The 19026-nt window shown below is 33.3% G+C and overlaps 1 protein-coding gene across 1 annotated transcript in view; it reads left to right on the top strand.

Moving 5' to 3' along the window:
• Window positions 1-549: 549 nt before the first annotated feature.
• The window catches only part of LOC115984311, a 45172-nt gene continuing 26695 nt past the window's right edge, over window positions 550-19026 (top strand). The window contains exons 1-5 of the mRNA XM_031107299.1: window positions 550-631; window positions 3610-3938; window positions 6873-7181; window positions 13215-13718; window positions 13822-13971. Coding sequence (XP_030963159.1) covers window positions 3617-3938; window positions 6873-7181; window positions 13215-13718; window positions 13822-13971 — 1285 coding nt within the window. The 5' untranslated portion in view covers window positions 550-631; window positions 3610-3616. The remainder of the gene's footprint in view (window positions 632-3609; window positions 3939-6872; window positions 7182-13214; window positions 13719-13821; window positions 13972-19026) is intronic.

Below are 19026 nucleotides of genomic sequence, written 5' to 3'. Positions count from 1 at the left end.
TTTCACTTTAAAAATGAGTGGCCGTCAACAAGTTCAATAAATTTGTAATTATAGATATGACCCCAAAAAAAAAAAAAAAAAAGTAACAACGGTAAATTTTGGTATAATATTTAATTATTATTATTATTATTTTGATGAATTTAATTATTTGATTTGATTTTAGTTTGATCTAGTTGACAAATACTTTAATTATAATGAAAATATTGTAATTTTTTTTATTACACTCTTAGAACAAGTGAACAACTCTTCTATTAATTTAAGGGGTCATGTTAATCGATGTTTTAAGGACAATTGTTAATAAACCATAATAAAAAAGTTTTGATATCATTTTTATGCAAAATATAAAAAATTATTAACATCATTTATTATTTTATCATTTTGTTAATAAAATATTTATAAAAATAACTCCAAAACCAAAGATGATAATGACTAACATTTATGTCATGTATTGTATGGTATGTCTTTTTCTATTTATGGTTAACCGAGTCTTTTTTTTTTTTTTTTTGCTAGGAACAATAACCGAGTCCTATTTAAACAACTAGACTATAAAAAGTTTTTCCTATCTTAGTATCTTTTCTAGACCAGAATCAATCCAATCTTCTTGGAGCAGGAACTCAGCTCAGCCGTTCAGGTTCGTGTGCGTGCTAACTTTTTATTACGAGCTTTTAATCATTTGCATAGCTTTTTTGAAGCAACTTTCTTTTTCATAGTTCCTAGAATTTATCTTTTTTTTTTTTTCAAAGAAAATTAAAATAAATAAAATAAAAAGCATCAGAAAAATCTCAGGGAACAACATTGTACAGTGAAAAACCACAACCACTAGGAAGTCAGGGGGGCTTACTCGGAGAAACCTCGCAAGAGTCGTCAGTGAAGGAGTTGCAAATCGTAGGCCGACGTTGCCAGAGCTCGGATCTAACCCGTTCCGGTCAGATCTGGTCCGGAACCACCACTAACGGTCAACAGAGAGAGGCCTGACCCTTGTTTAATCTACCTCTTCCACTGCCCATTGTTTTAAAATTTTATTATTGTAGCTTATTTCACAATCTTTTAGGAATGATAATTAAGAAACTATTTTATAATTTTTTTTTATAAATTAATAATATGGTTAGTAATTATTGGTAAAAAAAAATGATGTTAATGATAAAGTTAGATAAAAAGTAAGAATTAGTATGAATTTTCCATATTAATAAATTGTAAAAATATTATAAAATATTACTTTAACATTTTTGTCACAATTTATTATAAAGCGAGATGTTAAGAAAAAATAATAAATTCATGTGTAAGATAGACAAACTACCTATTATTAATGGCCTTGATTTTTTTTTTTTTTAATATAAGGTAAAGAATATAAACCAAGGTTTATTTTTTATTTTTTATTTTTTATTTTTTATTTTATTTTTAAAAGAATTCCTAAATTAAGCTCCACCCCAAACCCAAAGTCACAAACCATCTTGCACAATAATAATATTTAGGTTAAACGCATGATTCATCTCTCGATCTCTTTATTTATTTATTTTTTTTTGGGATAAACCAATGCTGATATAAATTGACTACGAATAAATCTATTACAAAAAAGCCCAGTCTCTCTATTTCTCTATCTCTCAATCTCTTTTGTAAGGTTTCCTTTCTCTTTTCTCTTCTTTTCTTTTCTTTTCTATGTTTTTTTGTTTCTTTTATTTATTTATTTATTTATTTATGAGATTAGGTTAAACACATGATTTCCTTGTTGGGTTGGGGTTGGGGATGAATTATTCTTGGAGGGGAGGGGGCCCAAAGGCCCCAAACATAATTTTTTATAAAATATTATCCATTATTTTTATTATTATTATTATTTTTATTATTATTTTTTCTTGTGGTCAGAGGATGGCTTGCCCCTCCTTATTAAATACTTCAGGAGTACCATAAATGCGTACTCTTCTCTCTCACAAGAATTATGAGTCTTACTACAAATTTAATTAGTGGGATCAACAGTTATGTGAAATGGGAGAGCATGCATTTATGGTATTCTAGGAGTATCTAATAATTACCCTCCATCCCTACACAATATATTAGATGCTCTTAAAATTTTATTACCGTAGTTTATTTCACAAGTTTTGAGTAATGTTACATATACAAATTATTTTATAAATTTTTTTACAAATTGATAATATGGTAAGTGATTATTGGTAAGTTAAAAAATGATATTAGTAGTAGATCTAGATAAAAATGAAAATTAGAATGAATTTGTCACATTAATAAGTTGTAAAAATATTGTAAAATAGTTTGTGACTATAGCAGTATTCCAACTTTTTTGTCACAATTTATCATGTGACAGAGTGTAAATGGTGAATAAAAAATAGTAAATTCATGCAAGTGATAAACAAACTACCTATTATTAATGGTCTTGATTTTTTTTTTTTTTTTTTTTGGGAGGGGGGTGTTTAAATATAGGGTAAATAATATGGACCAAATTTTTTTTTTTAATAATTATTTTAAGAAATCCTAAACTAAGCCCACCCCAAACCCAAAGTCACAAACCCTCTTGCACAATAATAATATTTAGGTTAAATGCGTGATTCATCTCTCGATCTCTCTATTTTTTTGGGTAAACCAACCTTGATATAAATTAACTACAAATAAGTCTATTACAAGAAAACCTACGGGTCTCTATTTCTCTATCTCTTAGTCTCTCTATAACGTTTGGTTTCCTTTCTCTTTTCTTTTCATTTTTTTTTTCTTTCTTTTTCCTTTTTGGTTGAAATTAGGTTATGCCCAGGATTTCCTTGTTGGGCTAGGGCTGGGGATGAATTGTTCTTGGAGGGGAGGGGGGCCCAAAGGCCCCAAACATAATTTTTAATAAAAATTTACCTATTTTATTATTATTATTATTATTTTGGGGTCAGGGCATGGCCTGGCCCCCTAGTTCCGTCCTTGCGTAGTATATTAAATGCTTTTAATTAGACTTCGGTTATTTCTGTAAACTTGGGTAGGTACCTTAAATATGCCTAAAGAGGAATATATAAGAATAACAATTTATTGAGTTATTTGACTGGTTATTATGTAAATACAAGTTTATGGTCACTTTGAAAGTTTTTGGGAGAAATGATGAGAGAGGTCTAATTCTATGGAAGGGGTGCCAAACTAAAAAATAATTTAAGGTGCAATTCTGAAATATAAATATTCTTAATTTTACATTTATTACTAATATTGAGTAGTCTTATTTTTAAATATAAATTTTCTATAGGTTTTTTTTTTCCAATTATTTATTAATTTATTTTCTCTTAATCCAGTATGTTATATTCTATCCTCAAATTTTATGTATTTAGTTGTGTTTATGAGAGATTTAATATTCATCTTTTTAATAAAATGGTAGAATTTTCAAACACACCCGTATATATAGTGTAAGGTAGAATTTTAATGTTTTATATATAACATGTGTACACATTATGACATAAGTGATATCATCCTGAATTGATCCGACCCATAAAAGACTAAAAATTCATTTTTAAAAGAAAAAGACAACAATTATAGCTGCCCGATTCTAAACCTGTACCTAATTGGATTATATTCTAACCGGATTTGATTGCCAAAGTGTACCCCGATCCTAACACCATGTAGGTATATTGACAGATTAAAGATGAAATCAAGGATAGCCTCAAGTGCAGCTGTAAGTGAAGTTCTTAATGTAAACAATTATTTGGTTTGGAAAGTTCAAGTGAGAACCTATTTGATTGCTCAAGATCTTTGGGACATTGTTCAAGCAACCAACAAACGACCTAAATTAAAAAATGATAAAGCTGCTTTCAAGGCTTGGAACAAGAAGAATGCCATGGCTTTACATGTGATCCAAATTTCATGCCCGCAACGGATATGTCATGTGATTAGTCTGATTACTTCCGCCAAAATTGCTTGGGAAACTTTGGAATCAATATGCAGCATCCCCAAAAGTGATTATTTTGGTATGTCTCTCTCTATTCTGCACATGCTCAAACATTTTATACCTCAAATAGGCCTAAGTTCTAGAAGATATAATAATGAACTTAACCCCTCTCCCCCCCACCCCCCCCCCCCACCCCCAAAAAAAAAAAAAAAAACTTAAAAGAAAGAAATGAAATGAAATACAGAATCATCACGCTTTTCCTCCTCCCCTCTGTCTCGTCTGGTTGCCACCACCATTACAACGTTAATAATAAACCAACAGACAACAGTATTAAAAGAAGCAAAGGCAACATTTGAACAGCGAGAATGGCCTTATGCCAGAGGACATGTGATGGGTGCCAAATCCATGATTGGAGCATTCAAAAAAGACCCATTCTGATACTGCCATAGAAATCCCCCATCCCCATGGCAATTTTATTTAGATATAAATAAATTATAATTCATGGTCTTATAATATGCTTTTATGCTATAATCATAAAGTTAGGCTCTATTTTTTTTTTTTTTTCCAAAAGATAAAGTTAGGCTTTTTTGTGGTCAAATCTCATACTACTTAATTATCTAATAAGTTTTGGGTTAAATTACAAATTATGTCCTCTAATTTTGTCTCAAGTTCAATTCAGTTTAGCTTTTAAACTTCACTTTCGTTTAATTCAATTCTTTACTTTCAAGTTTTTTCAATTCATGTCTTCCTTTGAAACGTAATTTCCTTCGAGAAGGAATTGAAGATCCATGATTGCAGCATGGTGTTATAGTGCCTCCATGCATTAAACACTAGGCTCAAGGAATCCAAGGGTTGCGAGATTGTTCCATCAACATAACAAATCTTACTTTTGGCAGTCACTACCCTAAGAAAAGATCTACTTTCAGGTGTTGTAATTGTGTCATCCATAAAAAGTTGAGTGACAAGAATAGTGCCTGGATTATCATCCATTGTGCAAATAGTAAGGGTTTCAAGCATATTCTCCGTTTGAAGTCTGATTGGACAACGTGTGTTATTAAACGTTGAAGAAGCTACCACTGAAACAGTGGCAGTGCCCAAAAGTTTTTCAAGGGTGACTAAGCTATATATATATATATATATATATACATGAAGAATGTTTATAATTTTTATTTTAACATATGATATTTTTCTAGTTAAACAAAAATATTTATATTAAGTAAGTCTTTACATTTTTGCCAATAAATAAATAAATAAGTCTTGATAATGATGTGTCTAAAAATATACAAGTCAATTTAATAAAAATAAAAAATAAATATAGTATACATTAAATACGCTATAATTTAATGAGTTATATATGACATAAGAGCAATTGGAGGGAATTAAAAATACATTAGTCAACTATTTAAGTGCATTACATATTTTTAATAAGAATCTAGAGAGGCTAGTATTTAAATTTAGGGTAAATTATGTATTTTGTCTCTATTCTTTACATTATATATCAATTTGGTTTCTAATCTTTTAGTGTTATGTCAATTTAATCTCTACTGTTGTCCCTTTGATGAAAATTACTGATATAGCAAACGGCCAAAATAAAAAATTAGTTAATTGCCACATCAACGACAACTAATTTTTTATTTTGGCCGTTAGTCATGTCAGCAATTTCCATCCAAGAGATAACAACATAGACTAAGTTGACATGATACTAAAAGATTATGGTCAAATTTGTGATTGGAGATCAAGAATGTGATAATCTACTCTGGTTTCTCATTGAATCTGCTTATATATACAAGAAGCAGAGAATACAAAACTAGAAAAATAAGAAAAACTGAAACTCTGTCTAATTAATAGCTTATAACTAACATAACAGAAAGGTCCACCAACTCTAGGTACCAATGACAACATAACACGTGTACTGTCACAATGGTGGGATAAATACATAACTAAGCTACTTGTAGGTTTCTCTGTTTAGATGTCTAAGCTGTAGGTCGTATATAACAGAATCATTTGCTACAAACTTCTTCACTTTTTTTGCAACAAACTTCTTCACTTTTTTACTTCATCCAAAAGAAAATGTAATTATGTTACGTTTTCCCCATTAGTTAAAATTTCCCCTCATCTGTCCAACTTTATTTTGTTCTCCCAGACCTGCTATCAATTATTAGAATTGCTTTTTTTTTAATGGCTGCTACTAGTTATATTCTTGTTTGGGTGGCTAGTACTGGTAGAGTGTTAGTGAGCTTCCCTTCTATCCATTTTGTAATTTTTCTTTCATTTAGATCTTCCAAATTACAGGTTAAATATAATTAGGTGAGGAAAATGCCATAAAGTTGCTCGTTGCTATTTTTTTTTCTTAGGATTTTAATCTCTTGCTGTTAATTAAATCATAATATATTTTCATTATCAAATGGAAAATTATTAATTGTCTCATACTCCTAATATTCACACTCTATATACACCAGACATCATTTTAAAAAGAGTAAATTCTAATTTGGAATTAAAATACAAACTATTTACACTAACCACTTCTAAATCACTGAAAATAGGCTCTAAAAAATTTAAATTTTGAATTTTACCCTTCACTTAAATTGCCATTCACACTTGAACTTTGGAAAAAAAAAATTCCCCAAAGAATTTTAATGTATTTTTAATCATTCAGGGGAGGGCATGGGTAAATAATTTAGATTTTAAAGGAAGTTACTATCTTATTCCAAATTAAGGGGAGATGAGTGTCATAACAAAAAGTCTTAGAAAAAGTCACTGCTTCCCCTTTCCAAAAATGTGCATACATGATGTCCACTCTTTGTAAACAATTGTTTGGAATGCAAAGTGTGTACATTGGAAGTATGAGGAGAAGTTAAGACCAGGCAAACACTAAAGCAAGAATGGTTGAAATTTAATATACCTTATACCCCACTACGGTATTTTGGATATCTAAAAGAGTTTAATAGAATCTTCACTGAGTCACAATTTTATATTGTGAGAATGATATATCAAATTGTTGTTGGTGTTTCAGTACCAGAGGAGGAGGAGGAGGAGGAGGAAAGTTATGTGGCTTGGAGTGAGCGGATGAAAACATTTTTAATGAATCATGATCTTTGGAACATTGTTGAAACAACCACCGAACCAACTACACCTTCTTGGAGCAAGAAGAATGCTTTGGCTTTATATTTGATCAGGGAATCCTGCAGGCAGGATAGATTTTCTTTGATAGAGAAGATTAGTATGGCTAAAATCGCTTGGGATACCATTGCAGAGATGAGCAAGTCTAGTGTTGACCTAGAGATTGTAGAGATGAGCAAGTCTAGTGCTGACCCAGACTCAGGTAGCTATCTCTCTCCTGAAAATACACATGCTCTAACATTCTTAAATAATAGCTTAAAGTTTGCAAATCGATGATAAAATAATAGCTAAAATAATAACATTGGAGTGGTTGCCGTTGTTTATTCGCTATATTCGGTGTGGTTGTGGTGGTGGTGGTTTTGGTGAGTCTTTGCCCATTTGGTCACTGATAGGGTTGTAAAGAAATAAACTTTCTGAGTGAAACTAAGAAAGAAACTCTCTCTTAATAAGATTCTTATTATCGAAGAAAAGAAATGGAGAGCATAGAAATAAAATACAAAGCTCCTCTACTATTTATACTACACAATAGAGCATGTACACGAGCCCAGAAAAAGAGTGGGAAAAGAAAATAGAAATAACAAATCTAACTAATGCAACGGTTACAAAAGAAACCAATAAGATTATGACACGTGTGCTATCTAAGGACGTCGTTTTGTTAGTTTTCGTTTGTTCTTGTATAATGATATGGCATCGTTTCTTTGTCTCTTGTTTCTTTTCTTTAATCCTAATGAAACCGTTTCATCTTTGGGTTCTTCCATTATTTCTTCACAAAACGCAGTAGTTGTCTTCAGCTTCTTTTCTTGTTTTCTCTTTTCAACTTTAACAAGGGCGCGCTCAAAGAGAGAGAGAGAGAGAGGGAGAGAAATGGGTATGGTACGAGCAATGATGACAGTTTTGATTATTGGGTTATTAAGAATTTAGGGGGGTGCTGGATGAATGAGATACCTGTGAGATATGGATAATAAGGAAGGTCTGTGTATGTCTAAATTCTATATAACTGTAAATTATGAGTTTGATTTCTTTAATATATAAACAGCTCCCTATTTTCTTGATCGATAAGGAGAGTTCCGTAAAGAGATGATTATCCAAGTGTTGCTTGTACAAATCAGAGCATTCCTATCCTGGGTTTCACATTTATTTTTTTGGCGAAATTATCATTTTAGTTCATATATTTTGGGGTTATAGTCAGTTTTGACACTATATTTTAGTAATAATCAATTTGGTCTTTACTATTTTTAACTTGCAATTAATTTAGTCCCTACTAAAAACTCATTTTTGATGTGGCAAACAAATGACAAATTGGCACACTTGAAACTTACGTGGCGATTAAAAAAAATTTCAATTAACATTAAAAAAAATTGCCACAGCGTCTAAATGGAAAACAAAAATCAAAAGCACTAAAATCAATTTCTTTCTAAACAAACACTTTGTCCATTTGGTTGGGGGATGAAAAAATGAAAGGGGACCAAACTGATTTTAACCAAAAAAAATTGGTTGGGGTGTAAAAAAATAGGAGGATAGAAAATGGGGAGATGATAGAAAAGTGGAATTATAGAAGAGATTTTAATTTCTCTCATTTGTGTTTGGTTAGCGGGTGGAAATGTGGAGGGATAAAAAAACTTTTTTTGTTTGGTTGGGAAGAAAAATGAGAAGATAGAAAATAAAATCTGTATAAATTTACTTATATGCCCTTATTAAAAAATGATGCCCAATTAAAAAAAAAAAATACAATCACCTAAGTTTATTAAAAAAGAAAAATAATGTTCAATAATAAAAGTTTTATTTTATTTTTAAAAAAACCTTATACGCGAAACACCCTAAAATGAACCAAACACCCAAAAAAAAAAAAAAAAAAAAAACCAAGAAGTGAATCAGTATATCACGTCCATAAAAAGAAAAAAAGAAACAACCAAAACGTGAGATGCAGGGTAGTTTAGTCATTTCACTATAACTACTCTTCTCCTCTCTATTTTCTTCCCAAATTGTGGAGGCAACATTTTGGTAGGACCTAAACATTTTCTCCTTTGCAACATTTCAAACTTTCACTTACTTTTAACTATTTTTGCGGTTTTCTTCATTTGTTTGTCTTTAGCTACCTCTCATTTTACTTTTGCTAAATGGCCATGTGCATGCTTTTTTTTTTTTTATCAATTGCATGTGTATGCTATTTTCATTCTCTCTCTCTCTCTCTCTCTCTCTCTCTCTCTCTCTCTCTCTCTCTTTTTTTTAATTGGGCATTATTTTTGTTTTAATAAACTTGGTGGAATAATTTTTTTATTGGTTGATGTTTTTTTTTTTTTTAATTGAGCACATTTTTTTTTTTTTAAATATGGACATATCATTCAATTTATACCTACATCATTTTTCATCCTCTCATTTTTCTTCTCAACCAAATAAATGAGTTTTTCACTTTTATATATCTCTTCCCCATTTCCATCCTTCTACTTTTTCACCTTTCCAACCAAACGGGCCCTAGATATTTAAAATTTTATCTTTCTTCTCTTAGCCATGAATCACTACATGAAACTTGAGTCTCGAAACCTTTTTCTTTGTTCTTGTTCTTGGGTTAACTAAAACTAGAACAAAGGGGCTGCTTTTTTGTGCTTGTCCAAGACGAAATTTGCTTATAAGATTTTGAATTTCATTTGGCTTTTATCTCTTTGTTGATCAAAATATGTGGGTACATGAGTTTGGGTTTGAATTTTCTCTGGGTCTTACTAAAAATTTGAAGAGTGGTTGAAATTTCTGGTTTGCATGTTATCTTGCTTTGGTGGAGATTGGGTGTTACGAGTGAAATTTTCTTTGTTCTTACTAATAATTTGTAGCAATTTTTTTAATATTGATTAAAAATTTTATTATTATTTTACTCGCCACATAAGCTTCAAGTGTGCCAACTTGTCATTTGTTTGTCATGTAAGTATTTTCCGTTAATGAGTTAATGGTAAGGACTAAATTAACTTCAACTTGAAAATAGCAGAGACCATATTGATTGCTACAAAAATGTGGGGACCAAATTAACAATGACCCCAAAATGTAAGGACCAAAATAATATTTTTACCTTCATTTTAAAACACGATCCCACATCTGAAGCTCTATCCTTGTTCAAATTTTGACTTTTAGCCTGGAATCTTTTCACCTAAGTAAAAGACAGAATTCACTATGTCTTTGAGCTTGGCATAGAATTCATCGAATGCCTCATCACCTTCCATCCTTATTTCTTCAAAGCTTGTGGTAAGCCTTTGAAATTTGGAATCTTTCACAGCTTTGGTACATTCATAAGTGTTTTGAAGGATTGTCCATACTTCATTGGCACTCTTAGTGGATGAGATCTTCTTAAACTCCTCGTTAGTCACAGCACTAAACAAGGCATTCAACTATCTACTGTTGAAATTTGCAGCTTTGATCTTGTTATCATCCTCAGACATGGGTGGATCAGTAAGTTTGGTCCATCCAACCTCAAAAGCTAGCCAGACCATTTCATCTAAAGATTGCAAAAAAGCTCTCATGTGTACTTTTCAGTATGCATAGTTAGTACCATAAAAAAAGATGGTTTAATCAACGATTGTCCATGATCCATAACAACAAGGGTCAATGGATCAGACAGCAAAGATTAAAACATAAACAGAGAGTGCCCACTTTAATACCACTAGTTGGGTTAAGATAGATTGACCTCGGTTAATTAATTCAATTACCCAAGTTGATTAGTTAGATCAAATTACATGCAAATCATGGAGATACCAACAAATCACCAAATAAACTAAATGTAGTGGAAAATAAATTGACAAGGTGATTCTTGACAAAAGGGAAAAACTTTTGCATGGCAAAAACCCTATCGAGTGAATTTAAAGTCACCATTCCTAAGAATTCACTAATTAATAATCAAGTGGTTACAAGTATGAGGAATCTTACCACTAAACTGGCCTATCCCAAAATACCAACCTACAGTTGAACCTTCGCTCCAATACCCAATTGGACTTGATCTTATAGTAGCCTTCTTTCCTTTGTTACACAAATCTCCAATTTGTGACTAACTTCTTTGCATGGATTCTAGTACGTGACTAACTTTAGCAACTTGAATGATTATTGTTGGCTGCAAATTTCTTCACTTCATCAACAATAAAGATCAAGAAACACTTGGTTACAAAACCCTAAGGTGTATAAATGCAATTACTTCAACAGAGAATATGTGTTCTTAGGTCTCTGTTTTCGTGTGTGATGACTTTCAAAATAAGCCTTATATATGACTAGGGTTATGAGAAAAGAAACCCTAATCAAACAAGTCATCATGGGCCGAATTTTATATCTAGAAATTCTGAAATTGTAATTCTTGATAGATTGAGCTTATGTCGAGCTTTCTCATTAATCCTCAATAGTAGCATCTATTGAGCTAGTGTTGAGATTTAATGAATCAGCTTTTCTTCACTTTTTTCTTGGATCAATCTTCTTGTCTTTAATGAACCCTTTTGATATGTTTGAGCAACATGCTCCTTGATATATTAAACCCAACTTAGATCTACCAAATTACAAGTAAATTACGTTTTGTCAAAGGATTAGTCAATTACATAGAAAATATGACTCTAACAACTTTCTTCTTCAAGAGAGCTACTGTAACAACTCTAAAAAAATTTAGAGAGGCTATTGGAGGGTGTTTTTTTGTGTGTTTCCTCTCCAAAGATAGTTTCTGAGAGCCTATTGGAGTTGCTCTAAGATCTAAAAATAAATTCCCACTATAGCGGATTTAGTTATTTTCTTCAGTTATTTTATTCACCCTCTCTCTCTCTCTCTCTCTCTCTCTCTCTCTCTCTCTCTCTCTCTCTCTCTCTCTCTCTCTCTCTCTCTCTCTCTCCTTTTTGAAAAACTCAGACTTCCTTCATACTCTCTCTCCTATCACCAACTTAATGGATTGTCTCTGTAGATGAGACGACATTGAAGTTAGGCGATCATCTGTGGGTTGCATGGCGGTTGATTTGAGAGTTTTGGATTTGGTTGTGGTGGCCATCATGGTTGTACTGGGTAGTTGATGCTGCTATTGGTAGGTTTGCCATTGGGTTTTCATGGCTGGGTTTGGCCATAGTTGATGGTGGTTGTCATAGGATGTAATGTTGGCTGGGTTTGGGCGGTCTGGACACTTGTGTTGTTGACCATTAGTGCTGTATGGGTTTAATATTATTTCAACGGATGAGAGGTAATGTAAAAAATGGAAGGTAGGGTTTATTGTCAAGTAAGAATGTAAAAATAAAGTAAAATACTGAAGTTACAAACTATTTTACCTTCTTTTTTATTTTTTATTTTTTATTTTTTTTTAAACTACTTTTGTGGTGGGTAGTTATTAAAAAGTAAAAATGTGATGTTAAAGTTGGTCTCATGAATTTGTAATTTTTTAGCAATGAAACTTGATGGGCCTCATATATACCAATGCTTCGAGCTAATCTAGTTGGAAAGAACTAGTAGATTTTGTATTAAATATAATTGTTTTAGGTTCTCTGGGGAAATTTGGTGATCATGTTTGTTTGTATTTTTGGTTTTTAGTAATTCTTTATTGATTAAAATAAATTTTAATGATTTTAATATAAAAAAATATTTTTTTTAAAAAAAGTTTTGAACGGTGTGGAGAACAAAGAGAAGTGAAATATGAGATCCTTGCACTCTTAGTCTCACTCTTTTAATCACTAAAAAAGGAACAAAAAAAAGTAGAAAAGAAAAAAAAGAAGATGCAATAGCATCACACACCATCACAAAGGAGAATTTTGCGCTTATACTTTTAAATAAATTAAGGTTAAAATAATGGATACCCTAAGGGCAATGGTTTAGAAAATACTTTAAATAACTTTTTATGAAAAAGATTTATTTACAAAAATTTTAAGGGCACCCGTTAATTATACCCATAAATTAAATCCGAGATAGAAAGTATTATAAACATTAATGCAAATTCATGGATATGTGCTGCAAATTCTTTGTTTTATTTTTTATGTTTTACTTTATACTCTAACAATCATAATAAAAATAAAAAAAGTGATAAATTCCTGTCTCACTTTTTGTGTTCTAATTAGTACTATATCTTCTCTAATCGCGCTTTATATATATTCTGGTTGAATTCAGGCACAACTCCTGTGCAAATAATATTATTCGTTTAGTCAATGCTGAAATCTAAATGAAAAGAATAATCATCTAGGAACTGCAATTAGATATTCCAAATATTTTGACATCTATAGTAAAAGTACTAAAAACTCGGCAGGGATGGAGAACGATGAGAACGGTCTCTTCAGTAAGTATGTATCCTTTGAAAAACATATCCGCAAAGGTGAATGGGATGCTGCTAATCAGTTCATTAGCTCCAATCCGGAGGCAGTGATTGCACAAATTTCAATCTCTGGAAGTACGGCTCTACACATTGCTATCTTTGAAGGACATCTGAATATTGTGAAGGAGTTGGTAAAGATAATGTCGGAAGAAAACTTAAAAATAAAAGATACAGATAATTGTACTGTTCTAGGTTATTGTGCTATGGTTGGAAACATCCAGATGGCAAAATGTATAATTGGGAAGAGCCGGACCTTACTTAGCATTGGAAATGGAAGCGATGACCTCATTCCAGTAGTGCTAGCTCTTATGTATAACCCCAATGGAACAGAAATGGCGCGCTATCTCTATTCTGAAACTCCTAAAGAAAATCTAATGCCAAGAAGTGGCATCAACGGTGCTATGTTTGTTACCCGGGCTATTTATTCCAAAGCTATTGGTAAGAACTTCAGATTCAACTATATTTTCGTATTCATTTCTATGCTTTGAAACACTCGGCATGATTCCCTTAAAATTAATTGCTTATGTTCGCAACTCAATAGATTTGGCTTTGCAATTACTCGAGCGTTACCCTGAGTTGGCTATCGCTCTGGATTGCCACGAGCGGTCTCCTGTGGAAGTATTGGCTGGCAGGTCTTTCGCATATCGGAGCGGAAATCGGCTCGTATATTGGAAACAGTGGATCTACAACAGTAAGCATCACTCTCTTTTCTCGATCAGTCTATTAAATTATATGCTATTTTGCTCACACCTTGGAGAGTTAATTTATGAACATTGGTTTTATATATAGTTTATTTATTTTTTGAAATATACAACTATACTTTCACCCAGCTTTTTTTTTTTAAAGGTAAAAGACACAAATTATATTGATAACTGAAAGTATACAAAGTAAAAACTCTGAGCATAAAGCCGAATAGGGGAAAGACAATGGCTATAGCAGTAGGAAGAAACCGACAAAAAAAAAAAAAAAAAAAAAAAAATGGAGGAAACATAGTACAAGTAAAACCTGAGCAGACAAAAGTCACAAACAAAATCAAGAGCTTCGGTGTGCAGTATCAAGCCTCTGATGACTGATACTCATCCAAGAAAAAAAGGGCTCCATTTAAAATGGATCTGGGGTTGGCTTGAAATTTCTGGAAATAAAACTTATTCCCGAGCATTCCAAATTGCCCAAGACATCACCGCCCAACATTCCACATCAAATTGAGGAAGTCTGTACACCATCAACCTAAATAAAGCCAAGAAATCTTGGATAGCATTGAAACATTTTTGAATCTTCCCCTTTCACAAAGCCAAACGTTCCTTGCAAATGGACATTCCCATAGCAGGTGGCCTACAATTCAGGTTGCTGGCAGCATAGATCACACTGTGGTTCAACCTTTAGCTTACGTAGGTGTAAATCATCCCTAGGATATTTGAGCATGCTTGCCAAACAAATGTGCAGACCTTTGGGGGCACATTAAGGGACCAAATTCTTGGCCGAGGTGTGGGAAGGTTTTTAAAGTTGTGATTTACAAATATGTATTTTATTGGCTTTTATTCCGTACCAAATTTGATTGTAATTTTTTTCAATCTTTTGTATCCTGTATCTGTTGTGAGAATTTATTGTAAGGGTTGTGTGATAGTGAGAGAGAGTGTGAAGACTTAAGCTATTAAAGCAAGGAAAGTTTTCACAGGTATTTCGCGACTAAGCATCCCGCGAAAAGATGCATGTGCCCTACACATGATTGGAATGCGAAGAGTCTGTACAAATGGAGATAGTTGTGTCTCGCGAGTATCTCGCAGGTAAGGCCTTCCCACGAGACACCCGTAAGACATTTTGTTTTGCCAATTTGTACTACCTGATACACACTTTCTGTACCCTTATTATATATATCCATATTACCCACAAATGTGAATGAGAGCTTCTAGGAGAAAACCCTAACTAAAACACTTGAGAGTTAGAAATTGTTATACAAACAATTCTCTACACATTTGTTTGTGGAATTTTCTCATCTCCTACCTTTCCATTTCCATACCATTGGGAAGTCAATAGTTCAAATATTTACCACACCTTTTGAGAGTATCCAGTGAGGTTTTGGTGCTGTTGGGAAACATTAGAAGAAGCCAAGGATGGCAAATGCAACATGGAGCTTGTTGTGGGATCCGGAGAGCTAGACAAGACACGGTTTCCAGAAGTCTTGTTGGAGTAGGAGCTTGGAGGGCTTAGGTACAGAGGGTAGATTAGGCTTGGAGGGTCTCTTGCTTACCTGTGTATCCCAACTGATTGTTTAGTGGATCGATTTCCGCTTGGAGGGCGGCGGAGAGGTTTTTCACCGAGTTCTTCGATTTCCTCCTCGATAACACGTCTCGGTGTTATCTGTGTTTGCATCTCTCTTCCCTACTCTTATTCATTTCATTTTACTACTGTGTTACTTTAAATATGAATTAGAGTAGCTCTCTTGTGTGTTTGCTTACGTTTACACTATTCCCGTACTTAGTATTAAGTTAGTGTAAAATCAATTAAGCCGTAATTTGAATTTGGGGTCTAAACAAGCTCTTGTATTTTTAACATATTTTCGAGCTTTCAAGGTTTGTGATAATTGTGTTTACTTAAGAAGGTCAGTTTCTTTAAGACCTTCCCTCTTTCTGTGTGTGTGTTAAATACTTAATATTCTTCTAAAAAAAAAAAAATTAGGTTAGTAAGGCTGAACTTGGATACACGGTGACCTTAATCTCCAAATAGTAGCATTTCCAAGGTCAAGGGAACATCCAAAGTTTGAGCACATAGAGGGGGCGAAGGCCCTCCACTTTTGTGGCAAACACGTCAGTTCTCTTGATTGACACTACTTTTCGACGTAAATCTATCCCATTCTAAATGGAAGAGTCAATTAGGTTCTAGTCCTCATCTTCACCTATCATATCTTCCTTCTTTTATCCATTGAATTGAGATCCTAACAAAAAAGAATACATTAGAGTACTGGAAGAAATAGGGAGTACTTGATTAACTGTTAATTTTGCTGATAGGTCAAGAATGTATTGATCCCTTTGGTAACTTAATCAAATTAATTAGTCAAGTGAAATTAATTAGATTCAATTACATGTAATAAGTGTGGTAGCACAAACAAATCACCAACTAAGTTAAATGCAGCGGAAAATAAATTTGACACAGTTAATTTGTTTATGAATGGGGAAAACCATCGAGGTAAAATCTCATCGAGTGAATTTAAGGTCACCACTCCCGAGAATCCACTATTATCAAAATAAGCGGTTACAAGTAAAAGGAAACCCAGTATCTAATACCAATCTACAGTTGAACCTTTACCCCAATGCACAATTGGACTTATAATGTAGTAACAATCTCTCTTTTCAATGCATGACTCCCAGTACGTAACTAACTAATCGATGCACGGATCCTAGTACGTAACTAACACACCAACTTGAGAAAGATATTGGCTACAAAGTTCTTCAGTTTATTCACATGATGAAGATCAAGAAGCTCATTGGTTACAAAACCCTATGGCGTACAAATGCAACAGCTTCTTTAAAAGAAAGATGAGCTAGGGCAAATTGTCTCTGGTCACAATATGCATGAATAAAACCTTTGCATCAAGTTTTTATTTACTAAGACGGCCCTTAAAATAATCCTTATATATGTCTAGGGTTGTTAGAAAAGAAAACCTAATTAAACACATAGCATGGATATGCATGAAAAACAGTTCTAAAAAATTGATTTTCGTAATTCTCGATAGATATAACTGTCGAGCTTCACATTTTAAATCTTGATAGATATATCTGTCGAGCTATCTGTCGAGTTTTAAAATACAACACTTCTTCACTTGATTCTTGGACAGATATGCATGGCTTCAATACTTGAACTTTAACTTTTGTTCTTTGAAGTATTATATACATTCTAGATTTACCCAAATACAAGTAAAGTGCATTTTGTCAAATGATTAGTCAATTCTAAATGACATGTTCTTAACATGATGCACATATGTCATAACAATCTCCCCCTTTGGTAATTTGTAACAAAACCACAACAAACAAATAAAATATGAGAGAACTCATAAATTACCCAACTCATATTCACTTGTTGAATACAATAAAATCTACCCTAATACAAACTCTTGAAAAATTTTGCAAGATGGCATGGAAGACTTTGACAACTTGTATTTCTAAAACACTTTAAACAAAACTCATTATGGCATCTTAGTGTGAAACAAAAATAAAAGATTGCATACAATAAATAAGAAGCATATGCATAAAAAGAGAAAAGAAACAACACATGAAGAGATAGGTGAAAGAATGTAATAACAACCTCATCAAATATATATATATATATATATATATATCAAATAAATACAAGGTTTGTTATCACTAAGTGGTCATAAGACTAATAGTACAAGAACAAAGTGTCTAAAAGATAAAGAAAAGATACAAAAAGTCCTCACTACATCCCTCATAAAGATAAACACTCCCCTTAACAAAAATCTCCTATACTAACTCTCCCCCTAAGAACATGACTACTCTCATACCCAAAACTATCCCTTTTTGTCACGAATGACAAAGAGCAAGTCACTCAAGCAGTAATCTCGTCGTCACTGGAAGAGCTAGCATCCTCATCCTCATCCTCATCATCATCATCACCATCGGAGTCACCATCATCGTCCTCATCCTCAGATGCCTCTGGAGAAGGAGAAGAAGACGCCATGAAGCCAACAAGGTAGTCTGTCATCATGCAAAACGACCGACATGTGTGTTCACCTGACATAACTCATCACTAAAAGTGTCAAGGTGACCATTCATATGTTGAAGCTACACCATGACTGCCTCGAGGGTCACACCACCCGTGAAAGAAGAAGGAGTGGAAGAGGCTAGAGGAGTCGCTGTTTCGGTCCGTGCCCGCTTCAATCGAAGCTGGGCCTCGCTCCGTCTAACGGGCACGCCGTTGATGGCACCCATGATAGAGAAGTAAGCAAACTCTAGATAGGAGACAGACGCATGGCGAATGATTCTCATGATAGCAGAAGGGAAAATAAGCTTATTACGGGTCGTCATATTCTTATAGACATCAATAAGGGAGAGTATGAAATGAAAGGGAAAGTCAATGGTAAGCCCCTCAAGTAGGGATAACAAAAAGTGAGCACGAGGCTCAAAAATAGAATTATAGTGAGACAAGGGATATAAAACAAATGTCATCACCATATTCAGGAACCTCGGACCTTTTGCAAAGCCAGAGCAAGGGGTGTTTTGACGGTCACCCTAAGATGAAGGTGTCTCATAGAAGAGAGACATGAGTTCGTCTTTGGACACAGTCCACAGATGAGGACAACCGAGGTTATCAGGATGTGATACCCTCGGGACATGTAGCACATTGGAGATAAGCTCTGAAGTGACTACTATACGTATACCTTGAACAAAAGTGAGAAAGCGAGGTATGGAAGAATTAAATTCGTGCATATTGGAGTAAAACTCCTGTATGATCACGGAGGGACAACTAACCAGGATATCACAAAGGGACTCCCAACCTCTATTGTGAATGATAGTGGGTAAGTCAGTATCAGAAAAATCCGAAAGGATGACCTGGCATTCCGAATGAATGCCACGTCTAGAAAAGTTCTCTGAGAAGTCCTAATAGGCCTTTTTATCATGAAACCAAACGTGAAGAGGAGTAGAATTAGAGGAAGAAGATGCCCCAGAACGAAGAGGGTTCTGGGACGGAGCAGACTTGCTCTTGGGTGCCATACGTAGACTATCTGAGAGAA

This window comes from Quercus lobata, chromosome 4 (genome assembly GCF_001633185.2).
Source record: "Quercus lobata isolate SW786 chromosome 4, ValleyOak3.0 Primary Assembly, whole genome shotgun sequence".
Taxonomy (NCBI): domain Eukaryota; kingdom Viridiplantae; phylum Streptophyta; class Magnoliopsida; order Fagales; family Fagaceae; genus Quercus; species Quercus lobata.
The sequence above is the reverse complement of the archived record's forward strand: the minus strand, read 5'-3'. Positions and strand labels throughout refer to the sequence as shown.